The 25695-nt window shown below is 36.5% G+C and overlaps 4 protein-coding genes, 1 non-coding gene and 1 pseudogene across 7 annotated transcripts; 2 read left to right on the top strand and 4 right to left on the bottom strand.

Moving 5' to 3' along the window:
• The first annotated feature begins 1009 nt into the window (after positions 1-1009).
• Positions 1010-2517, top strand: LOC18588750 (putative sugar phosphate/phosphate translocator At4g32390 pseudogene; annotated as a pseudogene).
• Positions 2518-3728: 1211 nt separating this feature from the next.
• On the bottom strand, positions 3729-6630 carry LOC18588749 (protein NRT1/ PTR FAMILY 6.2-like). The gene is made up of 5 exons (XM_007013365.3): positions 6525-6630; positions 5813-6030; positions 5167-5714; positions 4555-4895; positions 3729-4442 (listed from the first exon to the last, which is right to left on the bottom strand). The coding sequence occupies exons 1-5, from the start codon at positions 6628-6630 to the stop codon at positions 3904-3906; spliced, it is 1752 nt and encodes a 583-aa protein (XP_007013427.3). The 3' UTR covers positions 3729-3903.
• Positions 6631-10765: 4135 nt separating this feature from the next.
• Positions 10766-14495, bottom strand: LOC18588748 (protein NRT1/ PTR FAMILY 6.2-like). Of its 3 annotated transcripts, XM_007013364.3 has the most exons (6): positions 14309-14495; positions 14079-14181; positions 12667-12884; positions 11974-12521; positions 11505-11845; positions 10766-11428 (listed from the first exon to the last, which is right to left on the bottom strand). In XM_007013364.3, exons 1-6 carry the CDS (start codon positions 14309-14311, stop codon positions 10896-10898), a joined length of 1746 nt encoding a protein of 581 aa, XP_007013426.3. In that variant the 5' UTR covers positions 14312-14495; the 3' UTR covers positions 10766-10895. The 3 variants fall into 3 exon arrangements, with proteins under 3 accessions (XP_007013426.3, XP_017983940.2, XP_088666464.1); XM_018128451.2 differs by lacking the exons at positions 14079-14181; positions 14309-14495 and adding an exon at positions 13371-14041; XM_088810338.1 differs by lacking the exons at positions 14079-14181; positions 14309-14495 and adding an exon at positions 12997-13283.
• A 4336-nt stretch (positions 14496-18831) lies between these two features.
• Positions 18832-22182, top strand: LOC18588747 (Pentatricopeptide repeat (PPR) superfamily protein). Its single transcript, XM_007013362.3, has one exon. The coding sequence runs from the start codon at positions 19636-19638 to the stop codon at positions 21949-21951; it is 2316 nt and encodes a 771-aa protein (XP_007013424.1). The 5' UTR covers positions 18832-19635; the 3' UTR covers positions 21952-22182.
• Positions 22183-22354: 172 nt separating this feature from the next.
• Positions 22355-22436, bottom strand: TRNAS-AGA (transfer RNA serine (anticodon AGA)). Its single transcript has one exon. It is a non-coding gene; the product is annotated as a tRNA-Ser (tRNA).
• A 543-nt stretch (positions 22437-22979) lies between these two features.
• LOC18588746 (histone H3.2) lies at positions 22980-23653 on the bottom strand. The gene has a single exon (XM_018126486.2). The coding sequence runs from the start codon at positions 23523-23525 to the stop codon at positions 23115-23117; it is 411 nt and encodes a 136-aa protein (XP_017981975.1). The 5' UTR covers positions 23526-23653; the 3' UTR covers positions 22980-23114.
• Positions 23654-25695: the final 2042 nt, after the last annotated feature.

The raw sequence follows: 25695 nt of genomic DNA, 5'->3' as shown, positions 1-25695 counted from the left end.
GAAGTTTATTGTGGCCGACGGATGGAGTCTTTAATTTTGGGAAAATAGGAGACCCTCGATGTTAAGATTCCAGTTTTGCTTGCCAAATATCCTTCAAACACGCAATGACTGTCAACTTCAGCAATGACCGTCCACATGACTACGGATTGGCTGTTTTTTTTTTTTGTCTCAATTCCCTTGTTTTCTTGCTTCAATTCTTTACCTAAAGAGCACGCCGCGGCATCCAAAAGTTCTCAATTCTTACCTCTTCGTATCTTTTGCTAGCCGGCTAGAGCCTAGAGGAACAACGAATCAACAATGGAACCTTAACCCTTACTATCACCCGGGTTGTCATTAGTTGCCATCGTTCTTGGCATTGTTTCGTTTCAAGATATCATTCTTATCATTGTTAATTAATGCATGGAAACTGAACTCTTTGCCATTTTTATTTTGATTATTTTCAATTCAGTTCGAAATGGATCGTTGGTTTCCTTAATTTTGGGATGAAGAAGGTAGATTTAGTTGGTTTCCTTCATGAAATTTTTAACGATGATAGGATGTTGATAGACATTTAAGCACTCTTCATTGTACAATACTAGTCTTTTTGCCTGATATTAAGCCGCTTGTTCTGACTGTTACAGTTGAATGATTATGCCTTAATAGCCTTTTATGGCAGCATATTGATTTTTCAATACTGTATACTATACTATTATGTTGACTTTTATAACTTGAAAATAAAACTATATAAATAAAAACAATAAGATTGAAATTATCGTTTTTTAACCTTTCATTTACTCTATAATTAATTAAAGAACATCAAATTATCTGCATGAAGTAATTTTGTATACAAAATGCAGAGCGAATACCAAGATGATTACCCAAAGACTAAAATTCTTGCCCAAACAAACAAAAGAAGTCAATAACCAGTTGCGTTTGTGTTAATTAATGATGGACGACAACCTACCTTGGCGAAAGCGAAATCCAAACTCAAATTTCCCAAATTAACACATTCAAGCCCCCGAATCCCACTCAACTCCACCATCCCCCATATTTTAACTCCTGACCCAAACTCCTAACACCACCAAAATCACAACTCTCCCACACCCAAAATAGTTCTCCTCCCTTGGCCCTCTCTTTCCGGGGCCTCAGCCCAGCAACAACAACCATGGGAGCCTCCAGCACCGCCACCGCGACCACCCCATCCAGCACCCTTTCCCCCTCCATCCTCAAAAGAATCCTCCTCTCCTACACCTACGTAGCCATATGGATCTTCCTTTCCTTCACCGTAATAGTCTACAACAAATACATCCTCGACCGAAAAATGTACAATTGGCCTTACCCAATCTCCCTAACTCTCATCCACATGGGCTTCTGTTCCTCCATAGCTATCCTCCTCGTCCGCATCTTCCAAGTCGTGGACCTCCCTTCCTCCATGTCACCCCGTCTCTACCTATCCTCTGTAGTCCCCATAGGTGCCCTTTACTCCCTTTCTCTTTGGCTCTCTAACTCCGCCTACATCTATCTCTCCGTTTCCTTCATCCAAATGCTTAAGGCCCTCATGCCGGTTGCTGTTTACTCCATCGGAGTTCTCTTTCGAAAAGATTCATTTAAATCTTCCACCATGGCTAACATGCTCACTATTTCCTTCGGGGTCGCCGTTGCTGCTTATGGTGAAGCCAAATTCGATACTTGGGGTGTTTTTTTACAGCTTGGAGCCGTTGCTTTTGAAGCTACAAGACTGGTTTTAATCCAAATACTCCTCACTTCAAAAGGAATCAATCTTAACCCAATTACTTCCCTTTATTACGTTGCTCCTTGTTGTTTCCTTTTCTTGCTTATTCCCTGGGTTACAGTTGAACTTCCTTCACTCAAAGAAAACTCAAGTTTCCATTTTGATTACTTCATCTTCGGGACCAACTCTTTTTGCGCGTTCGCTTTGAACCTGGCGGTGTTTTTGTTAGTTGGGAAGACATCAGCGTTGACAATGAACGTGGCTGGCGTGGTCAAAGACTGGTTGCTGATAGCCTTTTCCTGGTCGGTGATTAAAGATACGGTGACTCCAGTTAATTTGTTTGGTTACGGGCTTGCATTTTTGGGGGTTGCATATTATAATCATTCCAAGTTGCAAGGGCTTAGAGAGAGGGAAGCACAGAGGAGAGCTGAGGAGGCTGATGATGAGGAAAGTGGCAGACTGTTGGGTCAGAGAGAAGGGGATGGGACTACGAGAAGAAATGAATCACAGGGTTAATTTTGATTTCCTACACTTGATTTTAAGAAAATTCTGTTTTTTGTTTGAACTTCTAGATAATGAAAGTTAAACTGGTGAGAGATCATAGAGGTGTTTAGTTTCTTTTCTGTGCTTGCTCTGTTTATGTTTATTATTCTTGGCTGCGCACTCATGTTATTGGGGCCATTTTGTTGGATGATTTATCTTGTCAATGGTGCCAATTCATGTTGTAGGCTCGTAGCTGTGGGCATTTATACTGATCATGATTTAGACAAAAAAGTTTGCTATATATTAACATTGCCAATTACTTATGCTTTGTGGAGGCAGAGACGATGTATTTTTATTTGTTGGATTATAGTCTTCTATTCGGTGCACAACATGAATAAGGTGGTTGCATTTCTCTGAGTGATCAAATGTTCAACTCAGTTACACACATTCACTTTCAAATTCGTGGTCTTGTATTTTGTAAATGATATTGGCTTTTGTTGATTGCAATTTGCATTGATCTGAATCTGGATTGAATGTTAAATTCATGGGTTGGACCTTAGAAAGAAGGTCGGGCAGATTTTATGATAGCAAGTTGGAACATTAAGAGGAGAAAGCGGCTGCCAATGTCACTTGAATTTGAAGAATGAATGAGCAAAACTTCATTAATCACCAGAAACATTTATACAGTGAGACATACTCTTACTAGACATAAACAGCTTAAATTCTAATCCTTGCCAATTCCATCGTCATGCAAAAAAGAATCTCATTATAAAACCTTTTCATGATCAAACCCAATGGGATAAAACTCATAGAAAGGAAAAAGAGTGCCCTTTCGTACATGTCTATTACATTAATTAAGGAACCTTGTAACCCTTCCATCACAGCCAAGTATTGTTTTAGTATTTTATATGTATCATTTTGTAAGTATTTGATTTAATAATTGATGTATTATGTTTTTACTTAAAGTGTTAAATTCGAATCAATTTTTTTATACCACCCAAGTGTTAAATTCAATAATAGAAGGTTGGGATACGTGGTCCAAGGAGTTTACATTGCTCATAAGTCGCTCAGAACCTGCTAAAAGAGCAAGAAGCAAAGTAGAAGCCTTAACAAGTTAACATACGCATGTATAAAGCAAGGATATTTGTTGGTCATTTCCTCATGGTGCTCAATGAATAGCTGACAATTAGTCCAATAAAATGTGATTTTCATTCTATGTACATGTTCATCTATTTCACCTGGTTTAGCACTTTTGGTTGCCATTAGTCAAACGACATCACTCCAAAGAAGAGTTTATTTAGCTCTTCATTTCAAGTAATAACCTTGTGCTCTTGTGAGGGTGCATTAGTTGCAGACAGACTACTTAAAAATCTTGTTTAAGAGGGTCTACTTTTTTGAGTTCTTGGACAAATTTTCAAAATGTAAGCAACATTATCTGATTCTCCCATGCCTTATTAATTAGTTAGGCTAATCCAGAACATTTCTTTTGTTGAAGAAAAAAAACTAATCAATCTTATGGAGCAAACACCAACAGTAAACCAGTATAAGGTTGCAGTTGTCTCATAGATTTTAGAACCATTCCATCAATCTTGAATAATAGACAGTCCCTTGTTATGCAACTAGTACACATTTTTTGGAAGGTACAAGGGGGTGAACAGTTGGAATATAAACCCTCTAGGGTAGAATAAAAAAGAAAGAGCAAGAAATTCCTATGCACTTTCTTCTTTAGGAGGAACATCAACATTGACTTTATCATTTGTCCTTAGAGCAACTTCTCCAGGATTTGGCTTATACCTTTTGGCACAAACAAGAAATAATCCCAAGTTGATGAGGCTTAGAACAGCTAGAAGCCCATAAAAGTAGTCCAGTCTGCCATCATTAATCCTATGAGCCAGCCAATCATGCCCACCATTTGTTCCAGTAACATTCCTCACGATTTCAACTAATATACTGCTTCCAAACAAACCAAGCGCGATGGTTGTCAGGAAAAGGCCAGTACCTATTGCTTTCATCCCTCTCGGTGACTCTGTTATAAAGAAATCAAGCTGGCCGGCATAGATGAACGCATCTCCTATCCCAACCAAGATGAATTGTGGTAGCAACAAGAATCCGCTCACTGGTAGGGTTAAGGTGGTGGTTCCCTTGGTTTTAGCAACTGACAATCGTTTCATTTCTGCAAATGCTGCAGCCGCCATAGCTATAATGGAGAAGAAGAGGCCAAACCCTATTTTTTGCAAATTGGTCAAACCTGAAAGAGGTTTTTTGAATTGACTTAGGTGATTAACAGAACAACCAAAAACAGGATGATGATAAGAGTATAGTTTTTTTTTTTTCTAAACATTTCACAATTAGTTGAGTACCTTGAGGTTTTCTTGTTTTCCTGAAGAGTGGCATGATCAGGCGGTCATAGATTGCAAGAGTGAGCATTATGGATCCAATCATGAAAACATTGAAAGAGGCTGGAGGGATTTCAAAATTTCCTATGGATCTCTCCATTGTTAAAGCTTGCTGGACTGAGAAGCTGGCCATCTGTGCATATACCGTCCAAAACATGATCGTTGTTGCCCAAATTGGCAGTAAGCCAGTCAACATCTTAACTTCCTCTACCCTTGTTACCGAGCAAAGACTCCATGGATTTGGAGTTGGTGATTCACTTATTCCAGAGTCCTTGCCGGTAATGACTGCTGCCTTGTCCAAGCACCTGCCATACAAATTTTGCAATATATCTAGACTCCATTAGTTTAGGGGAAACACAAGATCCATTCAGATTAAGCTTTACAAGACCATGATGTAGACTCCAAACTTTTGAATTACAGGAAAGTGCAGCCAGGTTTTTCTCTTTTCAAATAAAAAACATGTCACCCTTTTTGTAATTGAAGTTCAAATAAAAAATATTAAAACATTGTCTTAACTTTCCAGAGAAAAGAATTTCAAACAAATTGCCATCGAAATCTTCATTGTTGACGACATACCTTAGCCTATTTGTGTGTGACAGTCTCAGTTCCTGTGCAGGGTCCTCATATAAATGGCTAATATTAGATGGAAAGTCAACATTCCTTTTCCTTATAGCAGCCACAAGAACTTGAAGAATTTGAACCACAGGGCTTCCCGGACTTTCCTTGTACCTATACTTTTTAGTTCCTGATAGAAATATAAAAGCAGCAAATAGCATAGTAACCGAGCAAATACCATATCCCCAGCTTCGACCTACTTTGTCTTGTATATAAACAAGGACAGTGACCGCTAGCAGGGTACCTATGTTGATAATCAAGTAAAAGATGTCGAAGAAACTTGCCATTTGCTGGTTTTCCTTCTTATCATTTTTGTCAAATTGGTCTGTTCCAAATCCTGAAACGCTTGACTTAATCCCGCCAAGTCCTAGTCCATATAAATATAGAGCACAAGAGAAGACACCCATTTGCAGGCTGTTGGCCTCTACACATTCATTGGATTGAGCAGCGCTGCAAGGAGGGGGGCGCAGCTGTGGCAATCCTGTTGAGATTGCTAACAAGCAAGTGCCCTAGTTCATCAACAGATGGCCAGGATTGTAAATGTGATAATCAAGTGAACCATTAAAGCAACTCTGGAAAAGAAAAGAAAGATGCTTTATGTGCTTACCATTGCATTGATCACAGCAAAAATGGCAATCGTCCAATATCGGGTTAAGAAAGTATCAGCAAGAATCCCTCCCAACAAGCACAGCATATATGATGTACCCCCGAAATTTGTACTGACATTTGAAGAAGTTGCACTAGGCAGATGCATTGTGCCCACTAAATATGTCACCAAATTCACCACAATTGCCATTGTTGAAAGTCTCTCGCATATCTCAACTCCTAAGAAGAGTAATAATAGCAATAATAATAATCTATTCGTGTGTAGAAAATAAATCTACACTTCTCCTGAGACCCAGATCATTGGACAAAGATCTGAAGTCATTGGACTACCAGAAAATGAAAGATTTCAATGTCAAAAGATAAAAAAAAAAAAAAAAAAAAACCATGCTGGCATTCCAAATGGAAGCTGAAACGTTAAATTAACAGCATATCCCTAAAAGCAACTGCTGCATATACAAATCTGGAGAGGAAATTCGATGAATTTGTTTAAATAACGTATCAACAATGCTATAAGACAGATATACGAAACGATTTTTGTTTCTGATATATTTTTTTTCTATTCCATTTTTCAGGTATGTAAATTGGATTAGAATTGTAAAAACTATTAAATTAATGAAAAATGCACAACTACATATTTAAAACAATTGGAAGTCAATTCCCATAAACTCTAAAGTACTAAGATTATAGACTATGCAGAGGAAAAAGAAATTCACCCAGGATTAGAGCCGCAGCCACCCAACCACCAGACGTGTTCCTATCAGCAGAATTTCCCTTGTAGTCAACAGCATCCGACACAAGTTGCGTTTGATTTTCCTCCATGACAGGCTTAACCAAGGAGTGAAAAGAGTAACAAAAAACTTATAGGAGGACTAATCTAAGAAGAAAACGAGCACTGACTATATAGTTGTTTATATTATTCCAGGATCAGTTCAGACATGTAATGTATGTGACCAAATACATTGGGTTTTAAGAAAGGTATATAAATTAAATTCCTTAAAATTGTTAAGGTTAAAATGCACCAGAAAGGAAACTGGCAAAGTTAGAGGCCCCAATTGGCTCCTTGCAATTTATGTACTACTATATATCTGGAGCTTATCTGTCAGGATAATGATTTTTTCCTTTTTCAAGCTAGGTGGATTTGAAATTTTTTACTTTCTTCGTCCATTTGAAGAAAGAACTCAACTACCAAAGGAAAAAATTCAATGCCACGATCTCCTTGGACCATACTAGTTCAAATTTAACTCAACGCCCAGCCCAAAACCAAAATACATGATTCTATATATTACAGCTTCGATACAAAAACTTTCTTGGAAGATGATCGCCTGGTTTCTAGAACAGGAAGGGTCACTCTTCAGTCCTCACACAGATCTCATTTACCAAATTAGGGACCTAGTAAGGGATTTTTTTGTCCTCTAAAACTTGCATCAACTGTAAACAAAGAAAAGCAACTGTCGGTGTACTTTTAAAATAAAAAAAAAATTATCTTAATTCAAAAGTTCTAACACATAATATAATTATTAGATTGTAGATGAATTTTTCATGCAAATAATTATATTTTTTAATAAAGTGACATTCTGAAAAAACATTTCTAAATTCAAAAATTATGAAACAACAAGAAAAACACCAACTCAAAAAGCTTAGATACGAAAAGTTATTTTTTTATATTGTAACTCAAAGCTTATGTCTAATAAAATAAATAGTTATCTTTCATAAAGTGATTATTAAAATAATATATTTATTTAAAAATTATGTTTTATAAAATACAAAAATATTTTAAGACAAAAAGGTACTTTAATGAAAAAATTGTGTCTTTTAAAAAAAATTGTTACAAGTTTATATAAATGATTTGTTACCAACCGTTTTGAGAAAAAAAAAAAAAACAAATAAGATAAAAGCAGAACAATTAAGAGTAAGAAAACTATTATGTTTTGAAAATTAACATAAATACTTGAATTTTTATCAAATACCAAAAAAGTCCAAATTCCTTATAATCAGTAATGGAATCAGGATTTTATATTTAAGAAGACGGAAACAAAAAAAAAGTCAATATTTGTAAAAGTGAAACTATAAATTTTTTAAAAAAAGTATAAACAAAATTATAATTTTTTTTTTAAGATATAGAAATTTATAAGATTTTAAAACTTTGGGAGGCGGTCTCCTATTAAACCCTTCCTCCACCTTTACTTATAATCTAATTGCTACAAAAAATAGCTTTAAAGTTGAACAATTTTGCAAACTCTCGAATATATCTAACGATCTACTTTTGTAAAGTGTAAAACAAAATTAGATATTAGTTTAATTGTATTATAAAGTTATTTGTACAATCACTCTTTACATATTGAGTAACGGAGACGAAAGAAGTCTTAAAAGATAAAGTCTATTAAAAATTCATATTTTGAAATTAATTTTACTAATTTTTTGAACACCAACTAAACCCCGATTACACCAGTAGAAACTCGCCGTAGAATTAATGGCACAATCTGATTGTGGTTTGTCGGGTATATGGCTGAGATTTTGCAATTGAAATCTCTTTGGGTACCACTTCCAGTTTCATCGTTCACATTTAGTCAAAGATGGTATCTAGTACCCATCTCAACCACCTGGAGAGTGGAGACACTTGTTTCCTGACAACAACGGCTGTCATCAACGGCTAATTTTCTAACGTACATTGCAAGCCAGATTGATCAAGAAACCAAATTAGTGCTGTCTGCTGAGAACTAGCACTAACAAGAAGATGATGCTCATCTGGCAGCCATGTGCATGCATGACTTAACTAGACCAAAACGCATATAGAGCTTTCCCCCTCCTACTAAGTTTTTTCGGCTAGCTATAGCTTCAAGCAATGAGATGGAGATATTTTCCTTTGTCTGAATTTGACAGATAACGCTGGCATCTTCTATCTAAGTTAATCAGCTTTATCCTATTCTCTACCATGTGAACATCCAAATTTAAGTCCAAGTTTCTATAATTAGCTTTATAGTTGCATATATATATTTACATAATTATTTTATAGAAAAATCATGCCATGATAAGATTCGAATCTAAATATAAATTATCAAGTTTTTTTTTTTAAATTAATAAGTTGATCCTGATCAAGAATCTCTTACAAGTTGTGATTAAGTGCTGCAACTATTATGAGGTTCAATCTAATCTAAAACTAAAACTAGAATGCTAGACTTGTTCACTTGTTGAAACTATTATTGGAAATTTCTTTCAAAACTACTAATCAACTCAGCTGTCCCAAGCTGTTCGGCAAGAGCGTTGTGATATAATTCTGCACCATTTGTGGCCACACGTCACATTGAATTCCAAGAGATGGCCACCCACTATACTTGTATTAATGGCTGCAGGCCATCAGAGCAAGTGAGAGAGCCCATTACAAGAGAATAATATATCATCAATCAGCAAAAGAAAGCAAATCGAACTGTCTATTTCTCAGTCGCTCTTTGTTTCATTAAGATTTGACACCAAAGAGCAACAAAACGATGAATGAATGGAGCAAAAGAGGACTTTAGGCTCGTGCGAAAGGCTAGGCATCTAATTTCTTGGGCTATACCCAGGTCCAGCCACTTGCAATGTTCAAATGAAACTTGGATGAATACGCATTTTTGAGTTGATGGTGGAAACATATGACCGCTCTGCGACAAAATATGAAGGCTAGTCCAATTTGTAAGATTCGAAACATGGGGTACAGAATCGAAGAGGCCCTGTTCAGCAATAGGCACATATAGATGACCAGATCTCGGACTCCATACCATACGTGACTCTTTTGACTTGTTTTCATTCTCCAATGTTTTTGAAATTAATTAAGAGGAGTAAACCAAGTGCAATTGGCTTAGTGGCTGCCTGTGGTTTCAAGTCAACTATTAATTGGGAATGAAGGTGTATGTACATATGGCTGGAGATACATGGCATAAGTTAGATTGGGAGAGAAAATTAAAAGATTCTAACAGGGAAATGATGGTCTGTTTCATGTTTGAATCTATTGATTTAATGCTGCCAATTGAAAGAAAGCCATTTAGTTCATTAGGAACACATATAATGGCAATGGTGAAACCAATTTTCTAACAAAAATGAGGATAGATGGGAAATGGGACCCATGCGTGAATGATTGTCTGCAGGGGCAAAGCACGTTTTTCTTTGGGATACAAATAATATATACTCCATTATAACTAAAATGAGAATAAAATTAATTTAAAAAAGCTTTTTGATTAAAAATATCATAAGAGGTGTACTAAATTCAAAGAAATATTACTGTAATTGCAATGTAAAACAATAACTTAAATTTCTTTTTTTAAGTAAAAAATATATAAACTTCAAACCTTATTATATAAAATATAGCAACTATATCTTCTTAAATAAGTCATACAATAATTAGTGGCAACATACTTGTTGGTCAATTGAAAAAGTAAAGTCATAATTCAAGGAGTTAAAAATCAAATATAATAATGCCCACACTAAGAATGGTAAAAGAAATCAAATTAATGATTAGGTTTAGAACTTAAAAAAAAAGCAAATTAGAAATTTACATAAGGGGGCGGGTGAGCATTTTATAAACTCTTGGGAGGGCAAGAGTCAAAATTAACCCTTTTTGTTTGAGAATAAAGCTAGAGTTTAGCCAAGTTTTCAAGAGCCAAGGCAAGCGGGGCGCCGGCCCCTGACAGCACCCCCTGGCTCCGCCACTGATTGTGTGCGAAGTCAAGGAAAACTATTGATAACCCAAGTCACTCGCCGAGGTTTCTTTTCTTGTCAACTCTCTCTAATTTACTAATCAAATGAGAGAAATTGTAATCATTCTCCTTCATTTAGCATATCTGCAATTCTCGAATTAACTATAAATATTTGAAGTTACTAGTGCAGTGGAGGTAGAGAATGGTGAGGTTATGGATGGTGAATGATGCTGGTAGTTGGTTTATATACTTGCCGAGAAGAAGGTGAAAAGCAATCATTCATATGGACTGAAATCTTACTTCTCTATTGCTTGTAAAAGACAGGAGAAATGAAGCTGAACACAATCCAATTCTTAATGCACAAAGGCGAGAAAAGTTAGAAGAACACATCATAATTTGTAGCCCTAAAGAAGCCTAGCACTTGTCCTCAGCAGAGGAGCCATTAACAATGGTCTCCATCTGCAGAGCAGGTTTTGGTTTCCGTGGCTTGTGCCACGCCGCACAAACAAGATATACTACAAAATTTATGATGTCTAGAACGGCTACAAGTCCATAGAAGCAGTCGAGTCTCCCGTGGTTTATATTGTCAGCTAGCCATCCTTGCCCATCATTGCTTCCTGTCAACCTTTTCACCACTGATACCAAGAAACTACTGACGAAGAAACCAAGCGATAGAGTTGTGAGGAAGAGACCAGTGCTCATGGTTTTCATTCCTTTGGGAGATTGAGTAATGAAGAAATCAAGCTGGCCGGTGTATATGAAGGCCTCACCAGCACCCACCAGAAAGAATTGTGGAATCAGTAAGAACACGCTTATAGGCAGGGTTGCTGTGGTGGCACCCGCAGCTCTAGCTACTGCCAATCTTTTCTTCTCAGCTAGTGCTGCAGCTGCCATTCCAAAAATTGACAGGACTAGGCCAATGGCAATTCTGTGTAGGTTGGTAAAACCTGTCGCAAAAATGAAAGTGGTAAATACATCACTGATTATGGCAGAATCTTATGTCATTTATTTTCCTGTACATACCTGGTTTTCCTTTCCATTTCTTCCAAAATGGCATAATGACACGGTCATAAACAGCCAGAGTGATCAATATAGCTGCGACAAAGAAGACGGTGAGGGAACCTGCGGGAATTTGGAAACCTCCAATTGATCTTTCCATGGTGGAGGCTTGCTCCACTGAAAAGGTGATCATCTGTGCATGAGTGGTCCAAAACATGATGGTTGTGGCCCATATTGGCAGAAGCCCCACCATCATTTTCACTTCCTCCACCCTTGTGACCGAGCAAAGTTTCCAGGGGTTTGGAGCAGACACAACATTTCTTTCAAAATCTCCTTCCGCAACAATAGCAGCTTTGTCCAAGAAGCTAGGATAAGAGAAGCAAAGGCGTCAAGCATAAGTGAATTGACTTATGGCACAAAACAAAGGAAATGATTAAGTATTTTTTATTCCCATGCAAATTCTAACGAGCTAAATAGACTAAAGGAAACGCACTAGAATTGATCTGTGTGATGAATTCTTGTAGCCTCGGGAGTATCCTCGTATAATAATTCAACATTGTAAGGGAGGTCCATCTTCCTTTTCTTTATTGCAGCTACAATAACTTGGAAAATGTGAACTATTGGACTTCCCAAGCTTTTCTTGTATCTGTATCTTTTAGTCCCTGATAAAAATATCAAGATAGCTACAAACATGGAGACAGAGCAAATTCCATAAGCCCAGCTTCTACCCACTTCATCTTGCAAGTAGACAAGCACTGTAACCGCCATCAGGGTTCCTGTACTAATGAAGAAGTAGAACCTGTTGAAGAAATAGGCCATTTGGGCTTTCTCCTTTTCATCTTTCTGGTCAAACTGATCAGTTCCAAATCCTGAGACACTTGATTTTAGGCCACCAGTGCCTAGTGCAATTAGATATAGAGCCATGTATAAAACTCCCATCTGAAATCCATTGGCTGGTTTGCATGTAAGGGAAGCAGATGCATGGCATGGCGGTGGGCGTAGCTGTGGCAGTTTTGTAGCTATTGCCAATGTGCCAGTCCCCTAGATCACCATGATTATCACAATCAAAACTGAACAGCAGAAGTTTAGAATAAACATTTTCTTAATCAACACTTGAACTCTAGTTTTTCTTCCTATTTTTTGTTTATGTTTATTAAGGTAGGAAGCAACTGTTTAAAACACCCACCAGTGTTTGTATGATGGCAAATATTGCAATTGTCTTGTATCTGCCAAGAAATGAATCAGCCAGGAAGCCTCCAAGCAGACACAAAAGAAAAGATGTGCCCATGAAATCTGTTACTACGTTGGCTGAACTTGCACTTGGCAGATGCATTGTGCTAACCAAGTATGTCACAAGGTTGACTGCAATTCCCATTGTTGAAAGCCTCTCACAGATCTCAATCCCTAGGAATGATTCAACAAATCAGCATATTTATTTGTATGCGAGATAGTAGTTGTTTATCTCTTTTTTTCTTAATAAATGAAAACAAATAAGAATTAAAAAAAAATCCAATACTTTTCCGACTTGAACTTTTTTCTGGGCCTTCTGTGAGAACTCAGAAACAAAAGAAAATTAATTTCATCAGCTTCTCTGGTGGGGGGAAACTATTAGAAGTTTTATACCAGAAACCCTCAGAAATGGAAAGGAAAGCAAAGTCAGGATGCCATGTTAAAGTTTGATGACTAACAAGCAAGGGTTATTAAGCACTTCGATTAAAGTAATTAAACAAAAGAAGGCAGTTAAACCTTTTTCTGTTTTTGGGTAGATAAGGAATGTTAGCAGAAAGTGAAGCCCATATAATAATGTCGTAAAAGTGGAGCTATAATAGCATAAAGCATTATGGTGGAAAGCAGATTGGCTTGAGAATATCTCCATAATTCAGAACTTACATGCATGAATGGCCCTAGAGAGTATCTCCCTTAACCCATCATACTCCAAACTGAAAATGACACGAAATTTATCATCATCAGAAGTACATATGGATTGGAGTTCTCATGGGTCCCATGTGGTTTGTCCGTCCCCCTTCACCTCCCTTCTCCTCCACTCCACTCGATAAATAAAAGTGAATCAAAAGGAATAATATAAGAACTTGGCTTGACGGCTAGCAAAATGTTTTTAGATTTGTGCAAGGGTGTCATGTACTAGTGCTGAACCTACTAATAAACTTTATGTTTAATTTCCTGATTAAAACTTTATTTATACTTGAAAGCCCATCAGCTTTGCATGAACTAACTGCTTGTTGCTCTGTGGGAATATCATCTTCCCCCTTCTCCTATCTTCTTTTTATTTTTCTACAAAAAGTATTCTTCTTTAACAGCAATATTTACTTGTGCTAGATGATAATAAATGATGTCACATGGAATGTTAAATGCTTTTCCAGCAAACAGCTCAGAGGAAAATGTGTAAAACTAGCATGATTACAAGTTATGAGCACAAACTCTGGATCTAGTCGAAACCTGTCAAGTCTTTATAGTCTGCATGATTTTTTTTGAAACAATGTTCAATTATTCAACAAAGTTAATAATAGCTAATCTCAACCCAACCAACTCGAGAAATGATGTTGAAAGAAATGTACGGCGATGATGTAACAATCATACCCAGAATGAGGGCGGCAGGAATCCAACCACCAGTTTTTGACCTGTCAGCAGGGAAACCCTTGTAGTCCACCGCATCCGCCACTGTCCAACTCATCTTCCCTTCCTGAGACCCATGAACAGAATATTTCAGAAGCTTTGGTAATGCTAATAACAAAAGAATCAAATGGTTCAACAGCCAATATTGATATATAGAATAGTTGTCTCATTGTGTCATGGAAACTCAGACTGACCATTTTCTGAAATTCAACACGAAAAAGATGACAACAATGCTGAAAGAGAAAGATAGGAGAGAAGTAAGGCGTAATAATGCCTTTGTCTTCTATGCTAGCTTCAACTCACAACTTGGATGTCTTGGAACTAGCCTCCCATTTTATAGGCAAGAAGTCTAACAAATAATGTTGGAGTTAAAGTGACTCTCCACTAAGTAATTGAGACAGATCACTGCTCTTGTTCTTGATATAAAGGTAGGGGGATTAGGTTTACCCCATTGTTGAGTGGAAGGTTCTAGCATTGATTAAAACCATTGTTTTTTTTAAGTAGATATTTTTAGAAAATGCAGGGAATTTTAAAGGTGATGTTGATTGAGGATGGTTAGGAAGAAAAATGGAATCTGGAACATGCAAAACCAATGTATCACCTTCAATTTCTCCTCTTCTCTTTGGTAGGATATACAGATTGGTTTTGAGTTTGTGAAGGTTGTGAACCACAGCAACCTAGGCTTTCTTAGTGCCTTTGATGCCCCACATGCCAAAAGAGGCTCCCCCACTCACCCTACCTTTTGTTTATGTATTGAGAACCAGAAACCAGTGAGTTGAAAAAAAGTTTCACTGAAAATAAAATATGACCCATTTTGACATGAAAACAATATAACATTAATGTTACAACAGAGACAAAAGAAAAACGAACGTTTCACTGAAATAGAGCCAAAAGGGAATGGGGTTGAGAAACGTTTCGCACTGAATTACAGTGTGACCTTTTGATCTTTAACATGAAAAAATGTTGCCAAAAGCTCATAGAGAATTGTTTTCGTTTTCACAGCAAAGTGATACTTCTTTATGCTTTTTAACTGTCAGTTTTGATGAAAGAAAAGCGTGTAGCCGACTTCCTTTATAGTCAGAAGAAGATCACGAGTGTATCCTGAAATTTCCTTTGGTAAGCTTAATGAGTTTCTTCTTTTTCACATTTCGAATCAGCTTCATTACCAAAGGAAAGTCCATCCTGATCAGCTGATTAATACACATGTATTACGTGTGATATAGATGTTGCATGCCATTGCAATATACAACAATTCCAACTGCTGCATTCAATTAGTTCAAATCAAATACTCAGAGTAGCTATCAAACAAAGAAAATTAAGCAATCTGTCCGGAGCAGAAACTAATGACTTCTCCTGAAATCACACGCAACTGTAGGGATATACTCAATTCTACTCCAATCTACCAGGTTATCATTCTTGGGACCCCTCGAAAAATTTGTCAGTACCTAGTCTCTCGTGGAACTTAAAACGATCTTTTCTGACATTTGTTTCCCCTGGAGTTCTTTAACTCTTTCTCTCAAGTCTTTGAAGATAAAAAATATTTAACTCTTTTAAGTTTTATGGGATCATCATATGTGTCGATGCTCTGATGCAATTAACTTAATAAGGTTTAATTTTGTTCAATTAGGCAAGGAGCTTATAAAGTCACAGATAGATTTGACCGACAAGTCAATCTGTATATGGGATTGAACAGGTTAAACCCTTTCTTTTCCTCTTCATGTTTGGTCATATTAAAAGTTGAACCTAGCTAGCTGAGATCTCTCTCAATTAACATGAAAGTATCCTATCAGTCCTACCACTATATGAAGACATTATTGTGGACTCAAATACATTGGGGAAGTTCTCAAAATGGAAGTTGACAGGAATAATAATGATTGTTGAGTAGGGTCAAGAAAGTTGACAAAAACCTCATCTCTATCTCTCACACATGCGTTAATGTACGAATGCCTGTAGAATGGAGGAACCCCCAACATATCCACCATGTACTCTGCACGTGCCAAAGGGTACTCGGCTTCGCACGTGTGATTGAATTATGCAATGCACCTGCACACGTTCCAAGACAGCAATCTAAACTGATCAAACACCACCGCCCATTGCCGCCACATGGTTCATGAAAAGAGAGTTTCCACTTCACACAATTATTTAAGGCCAAATGTGACCCATAACCAGACAATCCCTCCTTGGTGTCATTCTCTTTCTGTCTCCCTTCCTTCCACTATCAATTCAAAGAATTTGGTTAATCTCTTTTGACTTCTATCGGGCATATACCACAGAATCTACAACCACCTCCATATTGTCTATCTGCTTGGCTTCCCTGTGGCCTACCCCTCCCTCTTTTGCACACCTGTCTCTTTTGGAATGCTCCAAGTGTAAAGGAAAGATAACATGGAATGACTTGCTCAAGTTGTTGGGCTTAGGAACTAGTATTATACTTGTTCCACCATGGCATGGGGACATTGCATAGTTCCCCAAATATGTTAAAGCATGGCCATTTAATTCACCCTTGAATCCAAATGCAATTCACTTTTGAATATTTTAATCAGTTCCATCACAAGTAGAGCTTTTTCATAATGTCCAGAGGGGGTTAACCGTTAATGTAATCAAGGATGTCTCTGTTGGGAACTTTTTTAATGTGTGGTACTATGCTATGGTAATAAAATTGATAATAGAAAATCTACATGTCATTCTCTACCAAAGGATTTTCAATAAAGATGGCTGCTATTTTCTTTAACAGACCAGTTTTGATTCTTTGACAAGTGTAAAATGGCAGTTTAAATCAAAGTTGGTCTTTCTTTTATTTTTCTCTCCCCCCTTCCCCCTCTGATCTTCAATGTTCTAGTACATTTCTGGCATGCATATCAGTCATATGATGTGTAGGTAAGATATCACCCATACATGATAGTGGAACTTTAAATTGATTTCAATGTTCTGTTGTGCAGATTCAGTATGTTGGATCATGTCTTCCATTACATTTTTCCCATCAACGGTACTAGCCAGCCAACCTCCAAGAAGTTGGGTTCTTTTATTTTCTTGACCTCCTTAATTTTAATCTATGGCATCTCTCTGGCATGCATAAGCCTCATGTTACATCTTAGCTGCACCTCTAATCACATAAGATATAAATTTCGTGGCAGTAGTTATTTCTTGCTCAGGCTAATAGTGGCACATTTTATTAGCTGTGTTCTATAGGTTAAGCATTTATCATCTGCCAATGTTGATCTTGTTTGGGCCAATCAGAGCCACAACTTCTCCATCTTACAGCATTATCCGAAGACAGAAGCATGCTGCAATCAAAAGCTTGTCTCCTAATCTTCCTTACAACTTGCAAACAGTGATTTTTTTTTTTTTGTTGAAAAGTTGCAAACACTGATATTAACATTATCATTTGACATTATCAACTGATGTACATGTTTTTATGACTGGTTTATTACCAACATTGTTTCAGCCTTTAATTCCAATAAAGTATAACAAACCCACAAGATTGCATTGCATGGAGAAACTAAAAGAACCTACAAGGCTAAAATGAGGAATATGCTTGGTTTTAATTATAAAAGCCATATCCCAAATCACCTCACTTCCTTTTCATTCTACACGTGTAAAGCATTGCCAAATAAACAAGAATATCAGAACCAAGCTTCCCCCTTTTTTGTTACTGACAAAAGGTATTATTCCCCACAGCTTTGGATCAGAATTTATTAATGAGATTTGCTCCTTAACGTGTGTTACTTTCCAGGATAATTTTAGCTGTTTTATTATTATATCTTTTCAGCATTGATGATTAGATAATTAATCGGCAATAAGGGTCATGTTCTGTTTAACGTGATTGCTTCCTCAGCCGCGTGAAATGCAGCCATTCATGTTTATATTTTATATTGTCATGCCTGCAACTTGCAAGCACAATTCTTTTTCTACCACTTACTTGATTACATACTAAATTCCAGAGCCTGTTTGTGACAGAGAAACGATGGATCTGATTTTTCATAATTCTATCATTACTTACAAACCAAAGGCAAACCCTTTGTAACTTTGTGCTAACATTTTGATATTAGCCAAAGTATTCTTGCTAAAGATAAGGACCAAGTCCATCCCAATTACCTGCAAAAATCATGCAAAATATGGGTGGAGCAGAGCTGGCCCTACTCTGTAACACGAAAGAGGTCTGACTGCTCATAATATTTTTTTGAATGTAAATTTTCATCCTTCATTATAAATAAAGCAATAAATTCGAATCTTATCATTTTTAATATAATTAACTCAAATTCAATTCTGCATTAGCCTTTTTCTCACCAAACTACACTGATATAGATTACTTAGGAATGCTAATGTTAGATTATAAATCAGAGGTTCAAAATATAGTGCTTTGATATTTGTTGCCGCCACGGCATTTGTTCCTTTCCTGTTTTGTTTGTGTATGAATGTGTGTATCACAATGGCACTTCATGGACATCTGGGGGGGTTTGCGGCAGTGACAGAGAGCTTATCTCTCCGGTCTCTATCCCACATAATAAATAAAATAAAATAAATGTAAAGCTTATCCCAGCTGGTGGTTGTCACCAAATTCTGTAGTAGTGATAAACTTTTTTGAAGATGGTCCAAAAAGAGTCAACACAAATGAATGCCTACCGTCAATTTAATGGTTTTGTCTTTTAGAGCACGAGGGCCTGCTGCTGAAACATGCAGGAGATTGTCTATGGAAATTGCCCCGCCCACTTTTCACCAGATCAACTCTATGGTCCATACTTTCAACCTTTGTTGCCAAAATATCAACCATCTCTTCCCCTGACAAAAGTGGGGAATTTTCTATAAAAAAATTGAAAATGTGGGAAAAGAAAAGAGAGAATGAAAACCAAGTCATTGGTGGGTTGGAGCCTTTGTTTGTTTACACTTGACATGCTTTCTTTTTTTCTATTTGGTGATGGAGAAAGTGGGAAGAACATGAAATTTGATAAGTGGAAGCCTTGAATCAGGAAGCTAAAGTTTTAAGACTTGAGGCTGGCCTCCCACATGATCGAGTTGCCAACTATCAAGCCGAAAGTGAGCCCAATTACCGGTACATACTCATCGATTACTTGCCCAAAGGTTCACAACATCGAGTCCCGGATGACCTTCCTTGTCTTTTTCTTCCAAAAATGAAAAACTGTCATTAGTTTTTATTAACAAGTTTTTCTTTCTCTCAGCCACAACATCATATAAATATGAATTTGAAGCAAGCAAATGAACAATTTTGTTCTTTCACTACACAACTCATAATGAATTAATCTTAGATATGCAAAAGTTTAGAGAATCAAAGTTTACATTTTAAACATAAATCTCTTCAAAGTGTAAATTCATAAATAAATACTCCATAAATTAGAATCCCTAGTACGGCAAGCCATTTCATTGGGCTATTGGCGAGCCCATATGAGTTCTCTTTCCGTTGAAATTCCATTGCAAAAACCATAACGTAGGGTTTTAGAAGGGTTTAAGGTTTAACTTATTTTTTCTTCGTTACATTTCAATCACTGTCTGTTATGAAACTCTCATGATTACCCGCCAACTCCGTAAAATCATCAAGCAACGGCCAACAAGCTCAAGGAACTTGCACTCATCTAAACATGTTCACCAGTTATTCGACGAAAGTCCTTACTCAAAACCAGCCTCCCTTTACCCTGTTAATGACTCTCTGCGCTCTTTTTTGCACGTTAATCTCCCCTTTAGCTCCTTCAGCAAGCTCAAAGTACTGCTTAAATTGGGCAACGTTAACGCCATTGATGAAGTTACCGTGGCTCTCGCTCTCAAGGATTCTTGTGGGAATACAGAACAGGGGACCCAGGTTCACAAATTTGCAATCACCTCTGGGCTCACGTCCTTTATTACGGTTCCAAATTCATTAATGAATATGTACTCTAAATCTGGCCAGTTTGATAAGGCTTTGTGCATTTTTGAGGGCTTAAATGATCCGGATATCGTTTCATGGAATACTCTGCTTTCGGGGTTTCAAAAAAGTGACGAAGCTTTGAATTTTGTTTTAAGGATGAATTTGAGTGGGGTTGTTTTTGATGCTGTAACTTGTACCACAGCTCTTTCTTTCTGTTTTGACGTTGAAGGCTTTCTTCTCGGGTTGCAGTTGCATACTCTTGTCACGAAGTCCGGATTAGATTGTGAAGCCTTTGTGGGAAATGCGCTTATAACAATGTATTCAAGGTGGAAGCGATTAGAGGAAGCCCGGAGGGTGTTTGATGAGATGCCGAACAGAGATTTGGTTTCGTGGAATTCAATGCTTTCAGGGTACAGCCAGGAGAGTAGTTATGGGTTAGAAGCGATTTCATCGTTTATTGAAATGGTGGGACAAGGGATGAAGCTTGATAATGTATCATTTACTGGAGCGGTTTCAGCTTGTGGTCATCAGAGGAACTTAGAGGTTGGTAGACAGATTCATGGTTTGTGTATAAAAAGGGGGTATGGGACTCATGTATCTGTTTGTAATATTTTGATGTCAATGTATGCGAAGTGTGAGGTTTTTGAAGATGCAACATTGGTATTTGAAAGAATGAATGAGCGTAACGTGATCTCATGGACCACAATGATTTCTATTGATGAAGAGGATGCTGTACGCCTCTTTAATGAAATGAGATTAGATGGTGTTTATCCAAATGATGTTACATTTGTTGGGTTGATCCATGCCATAACCACTAGGGAATTAGTGGAAGAAGGCCAAATGGTTCATGCGTGTTGTGTAAAGGGCAACTTTTTGTCAGAATCAAATGTTTGCAATAGCCTTATCACCATGTATGCTAAGTTTATGTTGGTACAAGACTCTATTAAGGTTTTTGAGGAACTCGAATGTAGAGAGATTGTCTCATGGAATGCTTTAATTTCTTGCTATGCTAAAAATGGAATGTGCTTGGAAGCTTTGAGGACATTTTTATCAGCAGTCACAGAATGTAAGCCAAATCAATACACATTTGGTAGTGCCTTGAATGCAATTGGTTCTGGTGAAGATATATCTCTTAAGCATGGTCAGCAGTGCCACTCTCATTTAATAAAGGTTGGATTTAGTACCGATCCAATAGTGTCCAATGCTCTCCTCGATATGTATGCGAAGCGTGGGAGCATTTCTGAGTCTGAAAAAGTTTTCAGTGAGACTCCTCAAAAGAGCCAATTTGCTTGGACATCAATTATATCCGCCCATGCAAGGCATGGAGACTATGATTCAGTGATGACTTCATTCAAAGAGATGGAAAGGGAAAAAGTCCAACCTGATTCAATCACTTTTCTTTCTGTACTAACAGCGTGTGGCAGAAATGGAATGGTTGATATGGGTCGAAAACTCTTTGACTCAATGCTGGCAGAATATCAGATTGAACCATCCTCAGTGCATTATTCTTGTATGGTGGATATGTTGGGCCGTGCAGGTAGATTGAAAGAGGCAGAGAAGCTGATGGGTCGCAGTCCAGGAGGGCCAGGGTTGTCTATGCTGCAAAGCTTGCTGGGGGCTTGCACGATACATGGAAATGTAGAGATGGGTGAGAGGGTAGCTGATGCTCTGATGGAGATGGAGCCCAGTGAGTCAGGTCCGTATGTGTTGATGTCAAACTTGTATGCTGAGAAGGGAAACTGGGAAAAGGTAGCGAAACTGAGGAAAAGGATGAGGGAGAGGGGAGTGAGGAAGGAAGTGGGGTTTAGTTGGGTGGATGTTGGTGACATCAACAGTTCATTATCTTTGCATGGGTTCTCATCAGGTGACAAGTCCCACCCACAGTCTGAGGAGATCTGCAAAATGGCAGAATGCCTGGGATTGGAAATGGAACTTTTGAGAGAGAAAGACAGACAGAAAGATACGGCAATTACAGTATAACACATGAGCCATTGGGAATTCCTTTGTACTCGTAGTAGTTCAAAATATTGTTTCTTCTGTTTTTTTTTTCCCTTTTTGAAGGGATCATTTGGGAGGGTTTAGATGTTAAGTAGCCTTAGAGGAGGCCCAAGTGGCCAAACTACATGTATTCCAGCTCTAGCATGAAAACAGAATACAGAAAGTGTAACAGTTCTTTACGTGGATTCTTGTGATTCGCTCTGCTTCATTTCACTTTTTCTCTTCCACCTCTACGGCTCTACCTTACGACTGAATAAAAACTAAAAATGGGGAAAAATATGCTTGGCTCAGGCTTAGACATCCCAAGAGATATTAACCCCGTGCAGAAAGCATAGTTGTGTTAATTCTTGTTGCTTTAAAAGCAGATACGGAAAATTCTCGAAAACGTGAGCGGCAGGATTCGAACCTGCGCGGGCTGAGCCCACATGATTTCTAGTCATGCCCGATAACCACTCCGGCACGCCCACTTGATGTGAGATCTACCATCACACATTTTTTTCAACTATGCTATTCAAGTAGAAATCGAATTCCGTGGCTTCCTGCTTCACATCAAGATTTATTTCTCCAGTGTTCTTAAAATTCTAATCCCATCAAAAAAATTGATGAAGAAAATACCAAACCTCACCAGGATTCCTTCTCTTTTGTATTGCAAATTCCAATCAAATCCCTTATTTGACGAAGAAATAAACAAACAAACGTAAGAACTGAAATCAAAGACGGCGCACTGGAATCGGCCAGTAACCAATAGAAGAGGAACTGATCTGAAAATTGAGTCAGATTTGTTTCGAATACCTCTTGAATTAAAACATTTTTCTTTTGAGTATTGATCCAAAGATTTATTTCTTTTCAGGTTAATTGGAAAAATCTTCATTTATCCTACTTAAAAAAGAAATGAAGCAAAAGATCCACATAAGCTGTTGGTAATCATAGAAGATTCATTGCAACCATTTCCAAACAGCAAAGTTCCATACAGAAATGAATAATTAAAGCCAAATAAAGTCCACTTCAACTAACGAAAAATATGGAGCATTCATTAAAATTCCGCCGATTTACATCACTATTTGCTCAGAAAGCAACTTCCACAAAAAAAACCAGAAACTTAGATTCCTCTAATGTTAACCATTAATCAACCGAAATCATACAACCTAAGCTCGCTCTCCTCTGATCCTCCTAGCTAGCTGGATATCCTTGGGCATAATCGTAACCCTCTTAGCATGAATGGCACAGAGATTAGTATCCTCAAACAGTCCAACGAGATATGCCTCGGCAGCCTCTTGAAGAGCGGCGACAGCGCTGCTTTGGAACCTCAAATCGGTCTTGAAATCTTGAGCGATTTCTCTCACCAGCCTCTGGAAAGGAAGCTTCCTGATCAAGAGTTCGGTACTCTTCTGGTACTTTCTGATTTCTCTCAGAGCCACAGTTCCTGGCCTGAAACGGTGAGGCTTCTTCACTCCTCCGGTTGCCGGAGCTGATTTGCGAGCGGCCTTTGTGGCTAGCTGCTTACGTGGGGCTTTGCCGCCGGTTGACTTTCTAGCTGTTTGCTTGGTACGAGCCATTGGTAGGAAAGTTGATAGTAAACAAGAGTGTTTAGTTTGCGAGACAGTAAGTAAAAATCGGGGAGATAAGTGTGATGATGGAATGTGCAGGATTTGGGGGGATTTATAGGGGGAATTTGGCAGAGGCGGGAAGAAGTGAAAATTTCGTGCTTGTTACAAAAGATTGTAAATGGACAAATCTTAACCGTAGGGTGAAGAAGTTATTAACGGCTGCTAAGTTGTCGACGTCGTGATCCGTGTGCAATGAGAACTGACCAATAGGATTCGTTCTTTTAAACTGCATTGCTTCGCACTTTTTGATGAACACGCGGCATTGGTTTAAAGCTTTGGCTCCATTTCATTTGGTGGTGGGGATTGTGAGACAGGATCTAGACCGTCCATCGAATGGATTATCGACGGTTATAATCTAGCAAAACAGCAGAGAAGCGGATAGCAATCCGTGGGATTTTCATGTAGCCAATGGGATTTAGCCGTCACTCTTCACATTATTTTGTAATAATGTACGTACATACACAATTTTTCTCTTGTTTTCTATTTTCTTGTCTTTCGTAGTAGTAGTATATTATTTTTAACCCAAAAAAAAAAAACGATATGACTAATGTCTAATGCTGCTAAATACTTATAACTTTTTGGTTATAAACTAGGTGATTGAATTCAAGACATTATGGACTATATAAAACTTCTTATTTATAATAACCTTTTTTATATCTACAACACTTGAGGTATAGATTAGAATGTTAGATTTTTTATCATTATTGTTAAAGTTTTATTTATGCTAAATTTTATTATTCAATATTTGACTTCGTTAGATTAAATAATTTAAATGTAGCTAAGTATTTTTTTAAATAAATTGAAATCAAATGTTACTTAAAAATTACACTTAAGATTTAATTTATTGATTAGTATATAATCTCTTATTTAAAAAATAGAGTTTTACTAATTTAGTAATTTAATTACTTTTTTAATATAATCTTTTAAAAATAGTAAAAAAATATAATTTTGTCGTTGGTACCTTATAGTTTAATTATTCAAAATATAGAATTATATCTTTATATTGAATATTAAAGTTTTGTTATTTTATCTTACATTTCGTAATGATGTAATTATTTAAAAATTATATATACTAAATTTATATTTTTGCATTATAAATAATATTATTATATGAATATATTGACGCAAGACGATTCTTGACTCCCCACTGAATCTCGATTTCCAGTCCTAAAAAACAAACATTAACAACTGTTTTGGTACGTACTTATAGCTAATCACATTTAAACCATTGATAATAAACTTACTGATTAGTAGAATCTTTTTTATACTAATGTTTTGAAGTTTAGTAGTATAAAGTTTGTTTGCATTGTATTTTCAGCACACGATATACAAAAGTATCATAAAAACCAAATTTGTACTAATTGACGTGTCTATACGCATAATAATGCATTTTTATCAAAAATTAATTCAAATATATACGTTTAAAACAACTAAAATATTATTAATCTTTTAATTATAGAAGTCTATTTTAACAGGTGGTCGTAGAGTAGTTCTGCAAGGTTCAGGCACAAAATAAGCCGAGGCCCAAGCTCAACCAGGACGGCGCATAAACACCTTCAACCTGTTTGATATTTTATAATATAATATAATTACAGATAATATGATTATAAAAAAAATAATATTATAATATTTGATATATAAGTAAAATAATAATTAAATATAAAAAAGATGATAATATTATAACGTTTGATTTATAAGTACTTTATTAAAAATATAATGTCAATTTTTAAAATTACTTTATTTATTAAAATATAAAAAATATAAGTTTAATATATTTATATTTTTTAATATTAATTTTTATATAATAGCATCTTTTAAATATATTTTTAATATCATATATTTTATTTTTTTTCTTATTATAATCTTATAAATTTTATTTTCATTTTTTAATATAATCTTTTATATTATATATTTTAATTTAATTTTTTTTCTTTTAAAAGATAATATAAATTTATGATAAAATACTCCCACCTCTTTAAGTTTTAATCAAAATTTTAAGCAAGTCAATTAATTTTCAAAATGAACACTCTATCCCAAAAATGCAAACACTATTAACAAAAATTATGAAAAAATTAAAATATTTTTTTATTAATTTAAAAAATTATTATTATATTTAACA

This window comes from Theobroma cacao, chromosome 9, assembly GCF_053813885.1.
Source record: "Theobroma cacao isolate CCN51 chromosome 9, ASM5381388v1, whole genome shotgun sequence".
In the NCBI taxonomy this organism is placed as follows: Eukaryota; Viridiplantae; Streptophyta; class Magnoliopsida; order Malvales; family Malvaceae; genus Theobroma; species Theobroma cacao.
Note: the sequence above shows the minus strand (reverse complement) of the source record. Positions and strands in the feature narration are given on the sequence as shown.